At 46.3% G+C, this 22,578-nt stretch overlaps 1 protein-coding gene across 1 annotated transcript in view; it reads left to right on the top strand.

The window, feature by feature from the left end:
- Positions 1 to 2,084: 2,084 nt before the first annotated feature.
- The window catches only part of ccne2 (cyclin E2), a 58,001-nt gene continuing 37,507 nt past the window's right edge, over positions 2,085 to 22,578 (top strand). The window contains exons 1-4 of the mRNA XM_059985131.1: positions 2,085 to 2,373; positions 4,898 to 5,144; positions 7,125 to 7,272; positions 14,696 to 14,888. Of these exons, the coding sequence (XP_059841114.1) occupies positions 14,818 to 14,888 (71 nt within the window). The 5' untranslated portion in view covers positions 2,085 to 2,373; positions 4,898 to 5,144; positions 7,125 to 7,272; positions 14,696 to 14,817. The remainder of the gene's footprint in view (positions 2,374 to 4,897; positions 5,145 to 7,124; positions 7,273 to 14,695; positions 14,889 to 22,578) is intronic.

The raw sequence follows: 22,578 nt of genomic DNA, 5'->3' as shown, positions 1-22,578 counted from the left end.
GGGTCAGGATCCGTTCAGCAGTCTTATCACAGTTGGAAAGAAGCTGTTCCCAAATCTGGCCGTACGAGTCTTCAACCTCCTGAACCTTCTCCCAGAGAGAAGAGGGACAAAAAGTGTGTTGGCTGGGTGGGTCGTGTCCTTGATTATCCTGGCAGCACTGCTCCGACAGCATGCAGTGTAAAGTGAGCCCAAGGATGGAAGATTGGTTTGTGTGATGTGCTGGGCTAGGTTCACGATCTTCTGCAGCTTCTTCCGGTCTTGGACAGGACAACTTTTTCACCATAGAGGCTGCCAGACCTGGAGTTGCTCACATTTTTAAGTTGTTTATATTTGCATTTTTTAGACTGGAACATTTTAAATGAAATATTAATAAATTATTCTTCTGTAAAAAGAAAAACTTTTGCAGAAATCATAGGGTTATGATTTAGCTGTGATTCTCTGTACTCAATCAATGCATTATGGACAATTGATGTGCAGTCTGATTTTTTTAATTAAACCTATAATTGATTATAAATTCAACATCATGTGCTTTAATATCTCCATCTCTGTATCCATTTCTTCGGTGAGTGAGGATTCCTTCGACCTGCTGTGTTCCTCTAACGGACAGTGCATTGTTTGCTGTGTCACCAAAGCCTCTGGCAAATTTGTACCTTGAGAACATTCTAACTGGTTGCATCACTGTCATTTTGGAGGGGGAGCACAGCACAGCAAAAGCTGCAGGAAGTTGTAAATGCTGCTATTCTGTCATCACAATTGCAATTAATAACATCTAGGAATTTAAAGTTGCGAACCATCTCCATCTGATCCTCTGACACTGAGTGAGAGACTGGAGTTATGGCACCACTCAATCCAGATTTTCAATCTCCCTTCATCACCATCTTTGATTCGACCTTTGACAATGGTGTCTTCGGCAAACTTGAAAATGATATTGGAGTTGAGCTTAGCCTCAGTAATCAGTGTAAAGTGAGTAGAGCAGGAACTAAGCACACAGCCTTGTGGTGCACCTGTGCTGCTGGAGATGTTGCCAGTCTGAAGTTGGTCTGCAAGTGAGGAAATCAAGGGTGGTGAGACTGTGGAACCTATTACTACCTGCAGCTGTGGAGGCTTGATCATTAGTGTATTTAAGGCAGAGCTTGATAGGTTCTTGATTGGACATGGCATCAAAGGTTATGGGGAGAAGGCTGGGAACAAGTTGACGAGGAGAGGAAAAAAAGGATCAGCCATGATTAAATGGAGCAGACTCGATGGACCAGATGGCCATTTCTGCTCCTTACGCAATTATCATCCAGTTGCACAAGGAGGTTACTGAGGCTGAGATCTCGGAATTTTTTGATTAGCTTTGAGGGGCTGATAGTATTCAATGCTAAGCTGTAGTTGATAAAGATATCCTGATATATGTAATTCCACAGATTCATCACCCTCTTCTAAAAGGAAGTACTTATTACCTTCTGATGCCAGCATAACTTTTATTGGGCCAAAATTGCCCCTAGTACTCCCTATGTGGTGTGACCATGCCTCAGAGCAACCTTCAGACGCACACGAACACGCGTTTGCGCCTGGGGAGAGGGGAAGGATTTCAAGACGGCCAGGTGAGTGGATACGGGAGGGGAGGAGAAAGATACTGCCGCCAAAGCACAGGTTAAGTGACAATAAGCCTGATCCTGTGCCCCCACACTCTGCAGACCGCGGATAGAAGATAAAAATCTGAATATCAGCTACCTTGTGTAGTTATATTGTGTATATTATTATTGTGTTCTTTATCTTACGTATTTTTCTGATCCGGGGTAACAAGTATTTCATTCTCCTTTTCACAAGTGTACTGGAAATGACATTAAACAATTTTGACCCCCATTCCCCCGCCGCAATCACCACGACTTCATCATTTCCTGTCTGTCGTCTGATGTACAGACAGTTCTGTGACTAGCGTCAAATTATGGACATATAAATGTATATAAGCCATCTTATGTATTTATATTTACTTATTGTGCTTGGTATTTTCATGTTCTTCATTTTATTGTATTTTTGTGCTGCATTGGTCCTGGAATAACAATTATTACGAATTCCTTTACACTTGCATACTGGAAATGACATTAAACAATCTTGCATCTTGAATCCAGGGATGTATTTGAGGCCACTTCCGGGCTCCCAGCTCTGGGTCACGTGCGTTAGTGACAGGGACCTCCACTCTTCCCATTGGTCAAGCGTGCGAGACGACGGGGGCGGGGCTCTGTGACGTAAAAGGCGATCAGCTGTTTGGATTCGACAACAACAACAATAGCTGCGAGGCGAGAGCGGTGGCGCCGGCGCCACGGACAGAGACTCGCTGCCCTCAGCTCCTCTACCTCAGCTCAGCCAGCGCAACGAGGCAGGCAAGTGGGTGAAGTTCCTTCATAAACTCCGGGGGAGGGGAGGGGAGGGGACGGTGGGGGGAATGGGGGAGGGGAGGGGAGGGGACGGTGGGGGGAATGGGGGAGGGGAGGGGAGGGGACGGTGGGGGGAATGGGGGAGGGGAGGGGAGGGGACGGTGGGGGGAATGGGGGAGGGGAGGGGAGGGGACGGTGGGGGGAATGGGGGAGGGGAGGGGAGGGGACGGTGGGGGGAATGGGGGAGGGGAGGGGACGGTGGGGGGAATGGGGGAGGGGAGGGGGAGTAGAGGAAGGGAGGGGACGGTGGGGGGACTGGGGGAATAGGGGAGGGGGAGTAGAGGAAGGGAGGGGACGGTGGGGGGACTGGGGGAAGGGAGGGGACGGTGGGGGGACTGGGGGAAGGGAGGGGACGGTGGGGGGACTGGGGGAAGGGAGGGGACGGTGGGGGGAATGGGTGAAGGGAGGGGACGGTGGGGGGAATGGGGGAGGGGAGGGGGAGTAGAGGAAGGGAGGGGACGGTGGGGGGACTGGGGGAATAGGGGAGGGGGAGTAGAGGAAGGGAGGGGACGGTGGGGGGACTGGGGGAAGGGAGGGGACGGTGGGGGGACTGGGGGAAGGGAGGGGACGGTGGGGGGACTGGGGGAAGGGAGGGGACGGTGGGGGGACTGGGGGAATAGGGGAGGGGGAGTAGAGGAAGGGAGGGGACGGTAGTGGGACTGGGGGAAGGGAAGGGAGGGGGACTGGGGGAGTAGAGGAAGGGAGGGGACGGTGGGGGGACGGGGAATAGGGGGAGGGGGAGTAGAGGAAGGGAGGGGACGGTGGGGGGACTGGGGGAAGGGAGGGGACGGTGGGGGGACTGGGGGAATAGGGGGAGGGGGAGTAGAGGAAGGGAGGGGACGGTAGTGGGACTGGGGGAAGGGAGGGGACGGTGGGGGGACTGGGGGAATAGGGGAGGGGGAGTAGAGGAAGGGAGGGGACGGTAGTGGGACTGGGGGAATAGGGGGAGGGGGAGTAGAGGAAGGGAGGGGACGGTAGTGGGACTGGGGACGGTGGGGGGACTGGGGGAAGGGAGGGGACGGTGGGGGGACTGGGGGAAGGGAGGGGACGGTGGGGGGAATGGGGGAATAGGGGGAGGGGGAGTAGAGGAAGGGAGGGGACGGTGGGGGGACTGGGGGAAGGGAAGGGAGGGGGACTGGGGGAATAAGGGAAGGGGGACGGGAGGGGGAGTAGAGGGAAGGGAGGGGACGGTAGGGAGAATAGGAGATGAGGAGTAGGGGAAGGGGACGATAGGGGGGAATAGAGAAGGGAGACGGTAGGGAGAATAGGAGATGAGGAGTAGGGGAAGGAGACGGTTGGGGGAATAGGGGAAGGGAGGGGACAGTAGGGGGGAATAGGGAAGGGAGGGGACGGTAGGGAGAATAGGGGATAGGGAGTAGGGGAAGGGGACGATAGGGGGGAATAGAGAAGGGAGACGGTAGGGAGAATAGGGGAAGGGAGGGAATGATGGGAGACTGGGGGAAGAGGGGCGGGAGTGGGAAGGGGGACGGTAGCAGGGAAGGGGGACGGGAGGGGGAGGAGGGAACGGTAGGGGGAATAGGGGATAGGGAGTAGGGGAAGGGGACGATAGGGGGGAATAGAGAAGGGAGAGTAGGGAGAATAGGGGAAGGGAGGGGATGGTGGGAGACTGGGGGAAGAGGGGCGGGAGTGGGAAGGGGGACGGGAGGGGGAGGAGGGGCGGTGAGGGGGAAGGGAGGGAACGGTAGGGGGAATAGGGGATAGGGAGTAGGGGAAGGGGACGATAGGGGGAGGAGGGGCGGTGAGGGGGAAGGGAGGGAAGGGGATGGTGGGGGAATGGGGAAGGGAGGGGGAAGTGGGAGGGTGAAGGAGGAGTGGAGGGGAGTATAGTTGTGGAGAGGGGGAAGGAGGAAGGGCAAAGGGGGAGTGAGGAAGGGAAGGATGAATGTAGGGAGGAGAGGAAGCTGGGGTGAATGGAGGTGGAGGGGAATGGGAAGAGAGGAGGTGTGGGCCTGATGGGAGGACAAGAAGGGTGGGTTGAGGAGGAATGAGAGGAAGGGAATGGAAGGTAACTTTACCTGTGACTCTGTTGGGGTCATTTACTGTGTCCAGTGCTCCTGGTGTAACCTCCTGAATGTCAGTTAGGCCCAGTGTAGATTGGGAGACTGTTTCACCGAGCACCTATGCTCTATCTGCCAGAACAAGCGGGATCTCTCAGTGGCTGGAATATTCACTAAGATCTTTAACCTCTCACTTCAGCATTCTGAAGTGCCCACCTGCTTAAACTGGTGTCTAAGAAGAATTTGATAACCTGTCTCAGCGACTGTTGTCCGGTTGCATTTACGTCAGGGGATCCTATATATATGTGTGTGTGTATGTAGTGGAAAAAAAGTGAGGTTCTGATCATGGGTTCAATGGTGGCAGAGGGGAAGATGCTGTTCTGTAAATGATGAATTCCTTGTGTTTGTGTTTTGTTGTTTCCCTCGGTTTTCCACACTAACTTCTTTCCCACACAGATGCACATAGATCTGTGGTGTGGAATTTTGGAATTCCACTGGACAACCCCATGCCACTGAAGTGAGCCCTGTGCCACTCCCGTCTCTCACCTGTGGTGTACCATTGAAGCAGCCAGCCACCTCTGAGCAATGTACCAGCACTTGTCCACGATGTTGTTTGGAGCGATTGACTGCGCTGAAAGTGAACAACAGGAGCGTGCAATATGTGAAAAGGAAGCCGATGAGTGGATTCTGGTTGATTATATTGGTAAGAAATTTAATTCTGAGCACGTAAATATCTGTATGATACTGCCTTATCACTTCCACTGAGATAAGGTCTGGAACTCAATGTAACTGTCTAAGAGAACATGTCTTCTCACGTCATGACCACAAAGTAACATTGCAGCTCTGTACCGTGACAATATACCCCTGGTTCAATCAAACTTGGAATATTGTCTTCAGTTCTGGTCACCTCATTATAGGAAGGATGTGGAAGCTTGTACCCAGTGAAGATTAGAATAATGGGGAAATTTCATTGAAACCTCCAGAACATTGAAAAACCTACATGGAAAGGATGTTTCCTATAGTGGGGAGTCCAGGACCAGCAGCCACAGTCTTAGAATAGAAGGAGCTCCGTTTAGAACAGAGAAAAGAAGGAATTTGTTTAGGCAGAGGATGGAGAGTCGGTGGAATTCATTGCCCTAGATGGCTGTGGAGGCCAAATCATTGGGTATATTTAAAGGATGATAGCTTCTTCATTAGTCGAGGCATCAAAGGTTAGATAGCAATAAATACTTTATTGATGCCAAAGGAAATTACAGTGTCAGAGTTGCATTACGAGTGCTCAGTTGTACAAATATTAGAAGGGAAGTAAGGAAGAATTTTTTTAAAAATCTGTTACCTCAAACAGACTAACAGGAGGTCGTCATCACTTCCCCAGCTATGGGTTGACTCATTACAGAGTCTTTTGACGGAGGATAAAGATGAATTTGTATAGTGCTCTTCGGAGCAGTGCAGTTGTCTTAGTCTGTTACTACAAGTTTTTCTCCGTTCAGCCAAAGTGACATGCGGAGGGTGAGAAACATTGTCCAGAATTGCAAGATTAAAAGATCGGCACAAAATGATGGGCCGAAGGGTCTGTACTGTGCTGTCCTGGTCTATGCTCCAGATTCCATAACTGCCTCAATGGAGTCTGATTTACAATTTGTCAATTGTACATCCCGATTTACTATGAGACCAGTGACCTAACCACTGTATCATTAATTTCTGATCCAAGGTTCTTTCAGAAGTCAGGAAAGAGACACAAAAATGTTTGCTTTGTAATTGTTTCATTAAGCATTAATAGGACAAGAGAATTGGAAATGGGCAGTAACAGGTATCAAGTAGGAGAAGGGAAAGAAGTTAAGATGGTGGGCCGATGTGGTCAGGTCTTTTTATACCAAAGATTAGAAACATTCAAGTATGTAAATAAGAGTTAACCAATCAGATAGCCCCTTTTCAAATCATGTGATACCAGAGAGCTTTTCTAGAACTTGCAAAGAACTGTCACCCACTAGGGGACACACTGAACAACTGCATATACAAACAGTGACCACTAGGGGAGACACTGAACAACTGCATATACAAACAGTGACCACTAGGGGACACACTGAACCACTGCATATACAAACAGTGACCACTAGGGGACACACTGAGCAACTGCATATACACACTAGGGGACACACTGAACATACATACTGTGACCACTAGGAAATATAATGAACAAGTTACATGTATATAAGTAGTTATATAAAATAAAAGCAAGTAATTAATTGTTAAACTGCAAAGAGAGTAAACAGCCTAATTCAACATTAATATACCTAATCATTATTATTAATTCTGTGAATACAACTTTAAACTGAAGTGTTGAATTCAAAATAAAATTATCTTTTTCTCACTCTTTCCCCAATTCCCGTTTCATTTTTAAAACTTCAATACCTTGCTACTTGCATCACTCATTGATTGTTCAATTCCTGCTTCTAACATCTCTTGACTGTTGCTTGCTGCTTTTTAGATGCTTGTACTAATTGCTCTAATGATCAGTCAGCAGACCTAAGAAGGGAACCTTTTCCAAATGCTGCCATTTTTTCCTCTCCGACCTCTCCTGTTGAGTTGCTTGGTGAATGTAGTGACTCCTGTTTCCTTCAGCTCGACTCCTGCACCTTGGAGGAGAGCTGGTTCATTACACCCCCTCCCTGTTTCACTGCAGGTGGATGCACCCCTGTGCAGATGGAGACCAGCCCATTGGAAAATCTGCTCATTGAACACCCCAGCATGTCTGTGTACACGGTGTACAACGTCCAAAGCAATGTGAGGGAGAACAGCCGGACTGCCGAGTACGAGAGTGAAACATTAAGGTAGGGATTAGCTACCAATGCTTTTGATGGATCAAACTACAAATTGAAACTCTTCGAAGAACCTTCCTTTCCTGGGGGTGAGCTCTTTGGAGCTTCTGTTGCTGTTTCTGTAGCTTTGGGCTTTTACAGGATGGGGTTGCAGTTTGGGGCATTCCCAAACCGCCTCCTTTCACAGCCGGGCTTGGGGCAGTCCATGGCGGAATTATAAATTGATATTCATATTGGTTTATTAGTGAGAGAGCAAGGGCTATGCTAGTGTAGCAGTTAGTATGACGCTATGACAGCTTGGATGTATGGGGCGTCAGGGAGAGGTAGTTTCTCTGACGGGGAACACGTCGTACTCTTCTGAGTAGTTCATCCGCATTGGTCCTCACCTGACACTCAGCTCTCACCAGTGGTTCCTCGTAGCTGTTTGCATGCAACAGCGGCCACTCCCCGGGCAACGGCTTCGACTGGCCGGCAAAACCTGGTGAGGATAGCCGATGGGCCTCAAACCCTCGGTGAGTTAGGGCTTGTCTATCTACGCATGCGAAGACTGAATTTGGCGGACTACGCGGAGGAGACCACCACTTGGCGTTCCAACGAGTAGAAAGGCAGATCCAGCAAAGCGTTGTGGAGCGCAATCATGGCATAGGGAGACACGTAGGACACTGCTGGCCATCCATTGCATCCCGACTTATCTCCAGCCGTCTCGACTCCGTCTTGCAACTGGATACAGATAGGTCAGGACGAGAGAGTGAGGCTGACAATTTGTGCAACTCTCCCTCACTTTAATCCAAGTCAAATGCAAGTCACGACTCCAAAACCATTCCGCTAAAAAACTTCAAGTCCTGTGGCGATGGGCAAGTGGCGAAGCAGCCGGTGTGGATACACTGGAAGCTGTAGTCACAAACCTGCACACAGACGGTCCAGGGCATTGGGTCGTTCTCTGCTGGAATGAAGCAGCAGTGGAGCTTGGCAGTCCCCTGGGTGTCTGAGCAGTCCTCTTTAGGAATCGCTCTGCTCACCTCCATGAGGAAGGGGCTAGAAAAGGTGCCTCAAACATAGCCTGCTTCATCTTACCCTGGCCGGCACACCGCGGCTGGCGGGGATCCCACTCAGCCGTCAAACTACAAGGAAGACGAAAGTGAAGGTGCTCAACCTTGGCACGTGGAACGTGCGAACTCTGCTTGACATCACCAAGGCTGTCAGACCAGAAAGAAGAACAGCACCGGTCGCTAAAGAACTAGCCCGTTATAATGTGGACATTGCAGCACTCCGCGAAACACGCTTAGCAGACAAGGGCCAGCTTACAGAACATGGTGGTGGGTACACCTTCTTCTGGAGCGGTCACAGCAGCACTGAACGATGAGAGGCTGGCGTTGGATTTGCCATCCGATCCCACCTCGCTTGTAAACTTGCCAAGCTTCCAGAGGGCATCAACGATCGCCTGATAACGCTTCGGCTCCCTCTTGGCAATAAGAGGAGTGCAACGCTGATCAGCGCATATGCCCCAACGATGACCAACCCAGATGACATCAAAGATAAGTTCTATGAAGAACTTGACACCCTCATAGCAGCAGTTCCACAGTCAGAGAAGCTTATTGTCCTCGGGTACTTTAACGCCAGAGTGGGGACAGATTATCAGACCTGGGAAGGGATTCTTGGAAGACACGGTATTGGCAAGTGTAACAGCAATGGCCTGCTGCTCCTCAAGACATGCGCTACACATGACCATGTCATCACCAACACCCTATTCCACCTCCCAACCCGTAACAAGACATTTTGGATGCATCCACGATCTAGGCACTGGCATCTGATTGACTATGTGATCACCAGAAAGAGGGACTGGCAAGATGTGAGAGTGACAAAGGCCATGTGTGGTGCCGACTGCTGGACGGATCATCGACTAGTAGTGTCCAAGTTTAAACTTCGCATCCTGCCTGTGACTCCAAGGTCAGAAGACTGCAAAGAGGCTCAATGTCTCCAAGCTGAAGAGCAGAGGAGTTGCAGAAGAACGTCTTGAAGACCTAGATAGCAGGCTGCTTGACACACCCCAGGATACCCACACCACCATTGAAGAGCAGTGGACGGCTTTCAGAGATGCGGTCTACTCGACCGCTCTCGAACACCTCGGACCAGCAATCCGTAGACATCAAGACTGGTTCGATAAGAACGACGAGGAGATACAGGCATTGTCGTCAGAGAAACACCAACTGTTCAAAGCGTACCAGGACGATCTCACATCACAAGCAAAGATAGATGCCTTCGCCAGGGCAAGATGGAAAGTGCAGAAGAAACTCCGTGAGATGCAGGATGACTGGTTCAGCAATAAGGCCGATGAGATCCAGGGCTACAAAGACAGTCACGACCAAGTGTTTCTACGACACTTTGAAGGCTAGATACGGACCTCAGTCCTCTAGCTCCTCCCCCCTCCTCAGTGCAGATGGGATTCGGCGGCTGACAGAGAAAAAGCAGATTTTGGAGAGATTGGCTGAACACTTCAACCAGGTCCTCAACCACCCTGCGGAAATCAATGATGAGGCCATTGCTCACCTACCTCAGGTGGAGATCAACCTGGACCTTGACAACCTCCCCACAGAAGAAGAAGTCAGAAAAGCCATCGGGCAACTTTCTTGTAGCAAAGCACCAGGGTCAGATGCAATCCCTGCTGAAGTCTACAAAGCAGGAGGCCCATTCATGATGCAGAAGCTGACTGAGCTCTTCCAGTCCATGTGGAACGAAGGAAAGGTCCCGCAACAGTTGAAAGATGCCAGCATAGTCCACATCTACAAGAGGAAAGGCAACCGCCAGTCTTGTGACAATCACCGAGGCATCTCCCTCTTGTCCACAGCTGGGAAGATCTTGGCTCGCGTCCTGCTTAATCGCCTTCTCCAACACCTTGAGCAGGGTCTCCTCCCAGAAAGCCAGTGTGGCTTCCCTGCAGAGTGTGGAACTGTTGACATGATATTTGCTGCACGCAAACTCCAGGAAAAATGTCAAGAGCAGCACAGCAACCTCTTTATGACCTTCGTCGATCTGACCAATGCATTTGATACGTTCAGCAGAGATGGCTTATGGGAGATAATGGAGAAATTTGGCTGCCCTAGCAGGTTCATCACGATTGATCGGCAGTTCCATGGTGGCATGATGGTGAAAGTTTTGGATGATGAAGACGAGTCAGAAGCCTTCCCAGTGATGAATGGTGTGAAGCAAGGATGCGTTCTCACCCCTACACTCTTTAGCATGGTCTTCTCTGCTATGCTGACTGATGCCTTCCGCGATTGTCAGGATGGTATACACGTCAGATACAGGACTGGCGGTGGACTATTCAACCTCTGGTGTCTATAGGCTGTTATGAAGGTAAAGGAGACCGTTGTCAGAGACCTCTTATTCGCTGATGATTGTGCCCTCAATGCCAGCACAGAGCAGAAGACGCAGCGAGAAATGGACTGCTTCTCACGAGCCTGTGACAACTTTGGACTTACAATCAGCACCAAAAAGACCGAAGTTATGTACCAGCCCGCACCCGGAAAGCCCTACCAGGAACCACACATCACAGTAAAGGGGCAGAAGCTACTGGCAGTTGACAGCTTTACTTATCTGGGCAGTACTCTATCACGAGCGGTGAACATAGATGCTGAGATCAGCAGCAGAATTGCCAAAGCCAGTGCCGCCTTTGGGAGACTCCGTGAGAATGTATGGGAGTGGAGAGGACTCAGCCTTACCACCAAGCTGAAGGTTTACCGAGCAGTGGTTCTCACCACCCTCTTCTATGCCTGCGAGACCTGGACTGTCTACAGCAGACACGCTAAACAGCTCAACCACTTCCACTTGAGCTGCCTCCGCAGACTTCTCCACGTACGATGGCAGGACAAAGTCCCAGACACGGATGAAACAATAACAGATTACAGAATAAATTGTTACAGAGGAAGTGCAGTGTAGGTAATCCCTTTGCACCTCCGGTTTTTGTATTTTCTTGCCATTTAGAAAATAGTCAGCCCTTTAATTTCTCCTACCAAACTGCACGACTATACACTTCCTAACACTGTATTCCATCTGCCACTCTTTGCCCATTCTCCTAATCTGTCCTTCTGTAGCCCCTCTAGTTCCTCAAAATTACCTGCCCCTCCACTCATCTTTGCAACAAAGTCATCAGTTCCATCATTCATATCATTGACATGTGAAGTAAAAAGAAGTGGTCCCAACACAGACCCCTGTGGAACACTACTAGTCATCGGCAGCCAACCAGAAAAGGCTCCCTTTATTCCCACCCTTTGCCTCCTGCCAATCAGCCACTGCTTTATCCATGCTAGAATCTTCTTTGTAATACTATGGGCTCGTAGCTGAAGGGTCTTGGCTTGAAACGCTTACTGTACTTTTTTCCATAGATGCCTCCTGGCCTTCTGAGATCCCCTAGCATTTTGTGCGTGTGGCTCGTAGCTTGTTAAGCAGCCTCATGTGTGACATCTTGTCAAAAGCCTCCTGAAAATCCAAGTACGCAACATCAATCAAATCTCCTTTGTCTATCCTGCTTGTTATTTCTTCAAAGAATTCCACCAGATTTGTCAGGCAAGGTTTTCCATTCTGACTATAACCTGTTTTATCAAGTGCCTCCAAGTACCCCAAAACCACACCCTTAACTATCAACTCCAACATCTTCCCAACCACTAAGGTCAAACTAACTGGACCATAATTTCCTTTCTTCTGCCTTTCTCCAGTCATGAACAGTGGAATGACATTTGCAATTTTCCAGTCTTCTGAAGCTATTCCAGAATCTAGTAATTCTTGAAAAGTCATTACTAATGCCTCCACAATATTTTCAGCCATCTCTTTCAGAACTCTGAGGTGTACACCATCTGGTCTAGGTGACTTATCTACCTTCAGACCTTTCAGTTTCCCAAGAACCTTCTCTCTAGTAATGATAACTTCACACACTTCATGCCCCCAACACCTGGAGCTTCCACCATACTGTTAGTGTCTTCCATCATGAAGGCTGGTGCAAATTACTTTTCAGTTCATCTGCTCTTTTCTTGTCCCCCATTACGCCTCTCTTTGCATACCCGAAGAAACTTTCTGTATCTTTTTTATTATCATTGGCTATCTTTTATATACATCTTTACGTTATTGACTTTTGTAGTTGCCATCTGTTGGCATTGAAAAGGGTCCCAATCCTCTAAATTCCCTCTTAATTTTTTGCTCTATTATATGCCCTCTCTTTGGCTTTTATGTTGGCTTTGATTTCTCTTGTTAGCCATGGTTGCATCATATTTTCTTTAGAATACTTCTTCCTCTTTGGGATGTATATATCCTGTGCTTTCCAAATTGCTTCCAGAAATTCCAGCCATTGCTGCTCTGCTGTCATCCCTGGCAGTGTTATTTTCCAATCAATTCTAGCCAACTCCTCAGATGCCTCTGTAATTCCCTTTAATCTACTGTAATACTGATACATCTGACTTTTAACTTATCAAATTTCAGGGTGAATTTGATCATATTATGATCACCTGCCTCAAGGGTTCTTTTACCTTAAGCTCTCTAATCAATTCCAGTTCATTGCACAACATCCAATCCAGAATAGCTGGGTTCAACTCCGAGCTGCTCTTAAAAATCCATCTCATAGGCATTCTAGAAATTCCTCCTCTTGGAGTCCCACACCAACCTGTTTTTCCCAAATCTAACCCCATGACTATTGTATTATTGTCCTCTTGGCATGCATTTTCTATCCCATTTTCTAGACCCTATGTCACCTCTTTCTAACAACAGAGCCATGTCATCCCCTCTGCCTTCCAGCCTGTCCTTTTTGATTGCAATGTGTATCCTTGAACATTAAGCTCCCAGCTATAATCTTCTTTCAGCCATGATTCAGTGATGCCTCCAACATCTTACATGCCGATCTGCAACCATGCTACAAGTTCGTATTGTCTGCAAATATTGCAACAAAGTCATCAGTTCCATCATCCATGTCATTGGCATGTAAAGTAAAAAGAAGCGGTCCCAGCACACCACTAGTCACTGGCAGCCAACCAGAAAAGGCTCCCTTTATTCCCTTTCAAATATAACACCTTCAACCCTGTATCCACCCTTTTCAATTTTGTCTGCCTTTTGTGTTGCAACTCCTCCTGTTGACTGTAATCAGCAGCCTCTTCTTGCTAGGAGTCACACTTCACATTGCCTCTATTTGTAACTCAGCTACCTCATCTTCTGCACTATCACTCCAGTTCCCATCCTCTGCCAAATTAGTTTAACCCCCCCCCCCCCCCCCCCCGGAACAACTCTAGCCAACCTTACAAATGCATTGCTTTTAAAGTACATACTTTTGTAATTCATAGCACAATAATGTAGTTAGTTCAAAGTAAAAATTGTTATCAGAGTACCATACATGTCACCACATACAACCCTGAGATTCTTTTTCGGCTGGCAGGCACACTTGGCAAATATATAGAACTGTAAGTGTCAGGAGCTGGAAACTGTAAACAAACTGCAAATGCAGGTATAAATAAATAGCAATAAATGACGAGAGTGAAATCAAAATATAGCAAGAGTCCTTAAAGTGAGTGTGGCTGCCCCCCTCTAGTTCAAGAGCCTGATGTTTGTAGAGTAACTGTTCTGTTATTACAGTGCCGCAATCACCATTCGGGTTCAACGCGCACCGTTCTCTGTAAGGAGATTTGTATATTCTCCCTGTGACTGCGTGGGCTTTCTCCAGCTGCCCTATCTCCCCCTCTCATTCCTCCCCCAACTATGACCACCGAATGAATATTTCAGACAATTTATCTTTCTTCACAACACTGTCTCATTAAAATTCAAAAATAAACAGCTTACGTAGGATTCTGAAATAATGAAAATGAATGCGGGGGAAAATCAGCAGGAAAGACAGTTCTGGTGGAAAGAGAAACCATTAACATTGAATAAACACGCAGAGGATGGAAACGAAGAGCAACACACAAAATGCTGGAGGAACTCAGCAGGCCAGGCTAGTGTCCATGATGGAGCTGGCAGAGTTTGCAACCTTTAGCAGCTTTTTTCCGATCCTGTGCTTTGCCCCTCCGTACCAGACAGAGGATACCAAGCAGGGAGGTGATGGGTGGTAAAGGTAAAGGGCTGAAAACGAGGAATCTGATAGTAGAGGAATGTGGACACACCAGGGGGAGGGGGTGGGGGGGTAAAGATAAGAGAAGGGCTGAGAGAGAAGCCAGAATAGGGAAAGTAAAAAGAGGAGATAGAAATTAGAGAAATCAATGATCATGCCATCAGGTTGGAGGCTACCTGATGGATTATGAGGTGCTCTTCCTCCTGAGTGTTGCCTCATCATGGTAGAAGAGGAGCATGGGAAAGGGATTGGAATTAAGATGGCTGCTGGGATATCCTCCCTGTTGTGGATAGACCAAAGGTGCTCAACACAGTGGATATCATTAGTAATTGCGTTTTTTTTTTCTCATTCTAGAGGGAGTACCGCTAATCGAGTAGGTCACCATATTCACTTCTACTCGGCTACAACAGCCACCCAAACAGATTCTGTGGTACAAGCCAGTCAGCTCCGCCACGTTCAACGCGGAAAAGAGCACGATGCAAGGCACCTCGTCAACCGCAACAGCATTCGCCGCCAGAACCTTACCAGGGAGTGTCTTTCTCGACAGGTTAAACACACCTCCCATGTTTTACAGCAGCCTTGCCAGCGCCAGTATAACTATTAACTGTCAGTGCTATTTTTCGTGTTTTTTCTAAGCAACGTTATTGATGTAAATCTAGAGTTTATCGGTAGCCTTTTTGTAGTGCTCCATATTTTACAAAATTGGGGATTATTAATCACATTGAATCAGTCTTTTTGGGTTTCTAATCTCTTTTCTCGGTGCTCTGTTAAACTTTGTATCACCAAATGCCTTTTCCTTATTGGTAGGATCTTTACTCTTGAAATCTGATGAGCTCCTTGGACTCTTTTCTAATGGATAGGGTATGCCACGCTCAGGCTGAGGAGCAGCACCTCATATTCCACCTGGGTAGCCTCCAACCTGATGGCGTAAATATCAATTTCTCCTTCTGGTTAAAAAAAATTGCCTTTCCCCCCCTCCCCTTTTCTTCTATTCTCCCCTTTGGCCTCTTGCCTCTTTTCACCTGCCTATCACCTCTCCATGGATCCCCACCTCCTTCCATTTCTCTTATAAAAATAGGAGAAAGAATCTCCTAATCAGATTCCTTTCTCTCCAGCCCTCTGCACACCTTTTATTCTCTCATCTTCCCTCTTCTTCTCCAGTCCCATAGAAGGATCTCAACCTGAAAGTTTGACTGTTCGTTCAATATCCATAGGTGCTGCCTGACCTGCTGAGTTTTTCCAACATTTTATATGTATTGCTCTGGATTTCTTATCTCACCTGTCAGCTTATACTCCTTCCTCGCTTTCCACTACCTTATTCTGGCTTCTTCCCTCTTCCTTTCCAGTCCTGATGAAGGATTTTGGCCTGAAACATGGACTGTTTATTCCTCTCCATAGATGCTGCCTGACCTGCTGAGTTGTGTGTGTTGCTCTGGGTTTCCAGCAGCTGCAGAATCTGTATGGTTTAGGGTTTGCTTGTCCAAATTTCTCATTTCCATATGACTATCCATGTAATCTGAATGTGTTTTCCGAATGAAGTGGACGCGTGAGGAAAATGCAGCAGTATTACAACACGATCATTCACAGTTATTGCCTGGGAGACGAGAGGCCTCTTTTGGTTGTGATTTGCTTGTGAGGAGAATTTCAACTTTATTTTGTAATATGCCAATTCTCAGGGACAATACAATGTATAATTTTTCTGAATATCTGTAATGTGACAACAAAGAAGCCTGTGTAAATGTATATTTCACCTTTTTAAAATCAACAGTTTTAGATTGGAGATGTTCAGATTGTTTTGGGTTGTGATGGTGGTTGTCTGTTGTATCTGATGATGACAGGGAGCCTGTGCAGGAGAGTTTTTAAAGTGGAAAAGATGTTGCATTGGGGCAGCTCCTCACTCTCAACCTCCAGTAGTCATCACCAACTGTGGTCTTCAGTGGTTCCAGTGGATGACCATGACTCCTCTGTGCCTTGTCATGTCCTTCACTCTCCATGAGGAAATGCCTTCCTGACCATTGGATCTCTCTGTAGATCTCATCCATCTAGTCTGCTGAAGCTGACATCACATGCTAGGACAAGCATGTCCCTATCTCACTGAGGTATGAGGTCCACTGGTTGCCATCACCTGTTGAAGAGGTGTACCAGGGTGTGGCTGCTGTCACATGCAAACTGCTACTTGGAGCCGCAGGTGAGAGCTGAAAGTCTGGTGCGACCCAAAGTGAGTGAGCTGCCCCAGAATGGACACAACAAGCCCATCACTAGAGGTGCTACTCCTCCCTGGACACACCACTCTTGCTATGTTTGCTACAGGCTAATTGTACATATTTCAAGTTCGGAGATACTTGCATGCCTTCTCTCCGTTTAGCAATCCAAACATTTCCAAATATGTTCTGTTTCATGATTATCCATTTCCTTCTTTCTAAACGTGTTATGCACTGAGTGGCCACTTGATTAGGTACAGGAATGGAAGCTGGTGTGGTTTTCTGCTGCTGCAGTGATCCACTTGAAGGCTGTGCATTTTGAGATGCTCCTCTGCACTGTAGTAACATGGGGTTAATTGTTGCCTTCCTGTCAACTTGAACCAGTCTGGCCATTCCCTGACCTCTCTCATTAACAAGGTGATTTTGTCCACTGCAATTCACTAGGTGTTTTTATTAAATTGTTCCTCACAACATTCTCTGTAAATTCCACGGACTGTGGTGGAGGCCAAGTCCATGGGTACAGTTAAAGCAGAAGTTGATAGTTTCTTGATCGGTCAGGGCACCAAAGGATATAGCGAGAAGACTGGTGTATGGGGTTGGGTAGGATCTGGGATCAGCCATGACTGAATGGTGGAGCAGACTTGATGGGCTGAATGGCTCCTATGTATTATGGTTTTATGTTGTTTGTGAAAATTCCAGGAGATCAGCAGTTTCTGAAATGCTTAAACCACCCTGTCAGGCACCAATAATCATTCCACGGTCAAAGTCACTTAGGGCACATTTCTTCCCCATTCTGATGCTTGGTCTGAACATCAGCTGAACCTCTTGACCATGTCTGCATGCTTTTCTGCATTGGGTTGCTGCCACACGATTGGCTGCTTAGATATTTGCATTAATGAGCTGGTGTACCTAATAGAGTGGCCATGGAGAGTGGGATATTTTTGAGGTTATACTCGACACTGCGCATTGTACATGAAGGATTATTTTGTTCTTGTTATGTTAACTGTGATGTTTATTGTAGAATAGTTACATTTTGTAGATAAGTCTAGATACACTCTAGACATTAAATGGTTTTATTTTTATCCCGTTTTCTGAAGGTGTACCTGTGAAATTTCATGGGGAAGCACATTTGTTGAGCTTTGTGATAATTCTTGCAGCAGCGTTTTCCCAGCTTACTTTTATTTTGAAGTTAGTTTTAATTGCTGCACGTAATGAAAATGAACAAGACTGAAATATTTCATCCTTCCTTCTCCTTAAACCCGTTGACCCTCTTGAGGCATAGGCCGTTAAAAGCAGCTCGCCAGAGTCCTCTGCCCTTGGCCTTGTGGCTTGTGCTTTCAATCTTGGTCTTGGAGCTTCTGTCGGCATTTCTGTTTTTACCAGCTGGGATTGACAGCCCCGTGTCCGTCCCTCCTCCTTTCACAGCCGGATTTGGGTCCATCCATGGGGGAGTTATTCTATACTTCGTATTGTTCTTATCCAACAAGGTTCTACTTTATGGAAGCATCTTAAGAAATAAATCAGAAAATAAGCGGTTACACAAATTTTCAGATTTTTGCATCTAGTTTGTACAGTCTGGTTAGTCACAGTGAAAGTTGTGGAATTTTCAATGAAGTTGTGGAACCGTGACTCAGGACCTCTTTTTTAAATTTACAAATACTTTGTCATGTATCTCTGGTTTACTAACAAAGGACAATCTCTAGAGTGGAGATCCCAACTCTCTTTATACCATGAACCAATGCCGTTAAGCAAGGGGCCTGTGGACTCCAACTTGGGAGCCTCTCCTCTAGAACATCTCTCAAAGGTCTAACTAACGCCTCTTTGGTTGTCTTGGAAACTATAAGTTGGTAACCAAGTCCATCACAGAAAATGTTTTGTAAAACTGCATAAAGCTGAAGCAAAGCTAATTATATTTTCTTTATATGATGATTTTGTTAGCTATTTATCACCGACAACATTGTGGTTAAATCTAATCAAATTGTGGTTATTTCTGCAGAGATTGCACAAGTTTTCAGTTGTATGGATAATTGATGGTGAGTGAGTGTGATTGGGTATTAACACGTATCCTAAGCAACACACACACAATGCTAGAGGAACTCGGCAGGCCAGACGGCATCTATGAAAACAAATAAACAAACATGAACATTGACTCCTTCAACCTCTCCCCACCCCCATTCCTCTTCTTCATTTCCCACTCTAGCCTCTTAGCTCTTCTCCTCACCTGCCTATCACCTCTCTCCAGTGTCCCTCCTCTTTCCCTTTCTCCCATGGTTCACTCTCCTATCAGATTCCTTCCTCTCCAGTCCTTTACTTATCACCTTCTGGCTTGCCCTCCTTCCATGGCCCCCTCTCCCACCTTCTTATTCTGGTGTCTTCCCCCTTCCTTTCCCGTCCTGGTGAAGGGTCTCGGCCTGAAATATCGACTGTTTACTCCTCTCCATTGATGCTGCCTGACCTGCTGAGATCCTCCAGCATTTTATGTGTGTTGCTCTGAATTTCCAGCATCTGCAGAATCTCTTATGTTGATGTCTGCAAACCAAATGGCTGTTGATATTTTGATGTTGTCCTGAAACATTACACTTGACTGATTTATTGTGTTTTTGTAAAGCAGGGGTCCATGGCATAAAAAAAGGTTGGGAACCCCTGCTGTAAAGAGCCCTTTGTATTTTGTGGGATGGGAAGTAGATCTGTCGTTGAAGATGACCATCAAAAGACTGAAGATTATGAACAAAGCTGGTACATGTTACAGGAGAAGTGTAAATGTTATAAATACATAGAATATGTTACAAGTGGGGTAGCACAGTAGCATAATGCTATTACAGCATCAGCGATCCAGGTTCAAGACCCACCTCTGTCCATAAGGAGTTTGTACACTCTCCCTGTGACCACATGGGGTTCCTCCGGATGCTCCAGATCCCTCCCACATTCCAAAGACGTACCAGTTAGTAGGTTAATTGGTCACATGGGTATAATTGGGCAGCAAGGGCTTGTTACCATACTGTGTCTCTAAATAAAATAAATACATTTAAAGATACTAAGCTGTGGCTTAAATTCCTGAATAGTGGGATTCAGGTTTTGTAAATTATGTGCCTTCCAGTATGTGAATTCATCAGTTACTGTAACATATGAAGAATTTGTGGATATGAAAGAGACAGGTGATGTAAATATAAGCAATCTAACTATGCACAAAGACTTTGTGGAGTTGCTCTGTACAGTTTTATGGTCAATTATGACAGGTAACTGCAAAAATCAAAGATTGTGGTTGTTTAAACTCACTTTATGCTCACTCAGTTGACTGATAGCATCTATTTTACAGAATAAATCCAGCACTTTGCCAAATCAGTCTTAAGTAGACTCTGTGATTTAATTTTATTTACTAACTTAGGTTCAACCAATTTCTCAGTAAATATGAAAGGTTAGCCAGCACAGTGTCTCTATGTAAGATTGTTCTTTCAGAAACTGTTTCAATACTTTTATATACTTTAATGTGTACGGAATGGTTTTTGTTTCATGTTACAATTTTTGCTTATTAATTTCTTGTACTCACTGTGGATATGTTTCAGTTGTCATTAAATGCAATAATGAAAGTTCAAGTTTATTGTCATCTTACTGTACATTTATACAACCAAAGGAAACAACGTTCCTCCAGGTCATGGTGCATTCACAAAACATAGATCACACACATCACAAAAAAACAAAATGTTACCAAAAGTTAATAAAATATAATTCAAATTGCATGTAGTACAGCACAGGTAAACAGTAAACAACCGCCTGTTTTAGTTACAAGACCTCGGTGGTAACAGGGTCTCCTGTCAATAGTCTCACAGCCTGAGGGAAGAAACTATTACAGTCAGTCCTGATCCCGATGCTCCTGTACATCCTCCCTCACGGTAGTGGGTCTGGGAGATTGTGGGATGGGTGGTAGGGATCCAGAACAAAACTTCAAGCCATTTGTCTGCAAAGGTCACAGTAAATGTCATAAATAGTACGGGGGGAGACTCCGGTGATGCTCCCCACAGTTTTTACTATTATCCGTACCAGCGTTTCCCAAAGTTTTGTTAGCCCATCACACCCCTAAAGCTCTTGCATACTTGCCAATGCCCATCTTGGGCAAAGTATACTTTTTAGAGCCCCCATTGTGTAAAAACATATCTGCCATATGCTAACATGAGAAAAATGATTCGTTAAATTTTTATTTGTCTTTAAACCTAGCTTACACGGTATCTAGCTGTACAATGTGATCCTTGAGCTTGATGGTTTTTAGCAAGAGTTGAAATAACTGGTTCAAGTTGTGACAGCAAAAACCACATATAACAATGTCCAAGTGGATATCGTGAGAATGCGGCTCACTGCACTGAAGCCTCTTTCAACAAGGTAGGAGGATGGAAATGCAATGAAGAGCAGTTTAGCTCTTCTCTGAAGACCAGGAAACTTTGTATGACAGTGTAGCCACATATCCACAAAAGCCAACATTTTTGAAAAGCATTTTTGCTTCTTTATCATTCTTAATTTTGATAATTTCTTCTTGCAAGCTCTCTTCCTGATCTTCCACCTTGCAAAGAAATTGGTTAATTACCCAGTCTGGAATTTCCAGATTGTTCAATTCCTTGAATCGATTCTGAAAATCCTTCAGTGACTGCAGGTGTAAGCAGTACTTTTGCAAATCACTAATGTGAAAGAATGCAGGGAAACTGAGAACTTCCTTCTCCCACTGTTTTGTTTATGTATTTTCAACTTTCCAATAAAAGTGGACACTGCACTTTTTGCCTGGATTAACTTGAAATTGTCACCGGGCAGTTTCATATTTAGAATGTTCATTTTGTCATGCAGATTGGCGAGGTATGCAGCATCTCCATGCTGTTCAATCTTGTTTCCCAAGCTCTTGTCGACTTTTGAGCAAGGAAGTGTTAAAGATCAATGAAAGGTTTTAAGCAGCAGCATTTTGACAGGCGGCACACTTCAGTGGGAAGAAGCAAGTGTTCAAACTCTTCATTATTATAGACAATAGGTGCAGAAGTAGACCATTCGGCCCCTCGAGTCTGCACCGCCATTCTGAGATCATGGCTGATCATTCACTATCAATACCCAGTCCCTGCCTTGTCCCCATATCCCTTGATTCCCCTATCCATCAGATATCTATCCAGCTCCTTCTTGAAAGCATCCAGAGAATTGGCCTCCACCGTCTTCCGAGGCAGTGCATTCCACACCTCCACAACTCTCTGGGAGAAGAAGCTCTTCCTCAACTCTGTTTTAAATAACTGACCTCTTATTCTCAATCCATGCCCTCTGGTACTGGACTCTCCCAACATCTGGAACATATTTCCTGCCTCAATCCTATCAAATCCTTTAATTATCTTAAACGTTTCAATCAGATCCCCTCTCAATCTCCTCAATTCCAGCGTGTACAAGCCCAATCTCTCCAATCTCTCTGCGTAAGACAGCCCTGCCATCCCAGGAATCAACCTAGTGAATCTACGCTGCACTTCCTCAATTGCCAGAATGTCCTTCCTTAAACCTGGAGACCAAAACTATGCACAATATTCCAGGTGTGGTCTCACCAGGGCCCTGTACAAATGCAAAAGAACATCCTTGCTCTTGTATTCAATTCCCCTTGTAACAAAGGCCAACATTCCATTTGCCCTCTTCACTGCCTGTTGCACTTGCTCATTCACCTTCATTGACTGGTGAACTAGGATTCCTAGGTCTCTTTGCATTTCTCCCTTACCTAACTCGACACCGTTCAGACAATACTCTGCCCTCTTGTTCCAGCTTCCAAAGTGGATAACTTCACATTTATTCACATTGAATGACATCTGCCAAGTATCTGCCCACTCACTCAGCCTATCCAAGTCTCCCTGTATTCTCCTAACGTCCTCTTCGCATGTCACACTGCCACCCAGTTTAGTATCGTCAGCAAACTTGCTGATATAGTTTTCAATGCCCTCATCTAAATCATTGACATAAATCGTAAAGAGCTGTGGTCCCAATACAGAGCCCTGTGGTACCCCACTAGTCACCTCCAGCCAGTCTGAGAAA

This window comes from Hypanus sabinus, chromosome 1 (genome assembly GCF_030144855.1).
Source record: "Hypanus sabinus isolate sHypSab1 chromosome 1, sHypSab1.hap1, whole genome shotgun sequence".
Classification (NCBI taxonomy): domain Eukaryota; kingdom Metazoa; phylum Chordata; class Chondrichthyes; order Myliobatiformes; family Dasyatidae; genus Hypanus; species Hypanus sabinus.
Note: the sequence above shows the minus strand (reverse complement) of the source record. Positions and strands in the feature narration are given on the sequence as shown.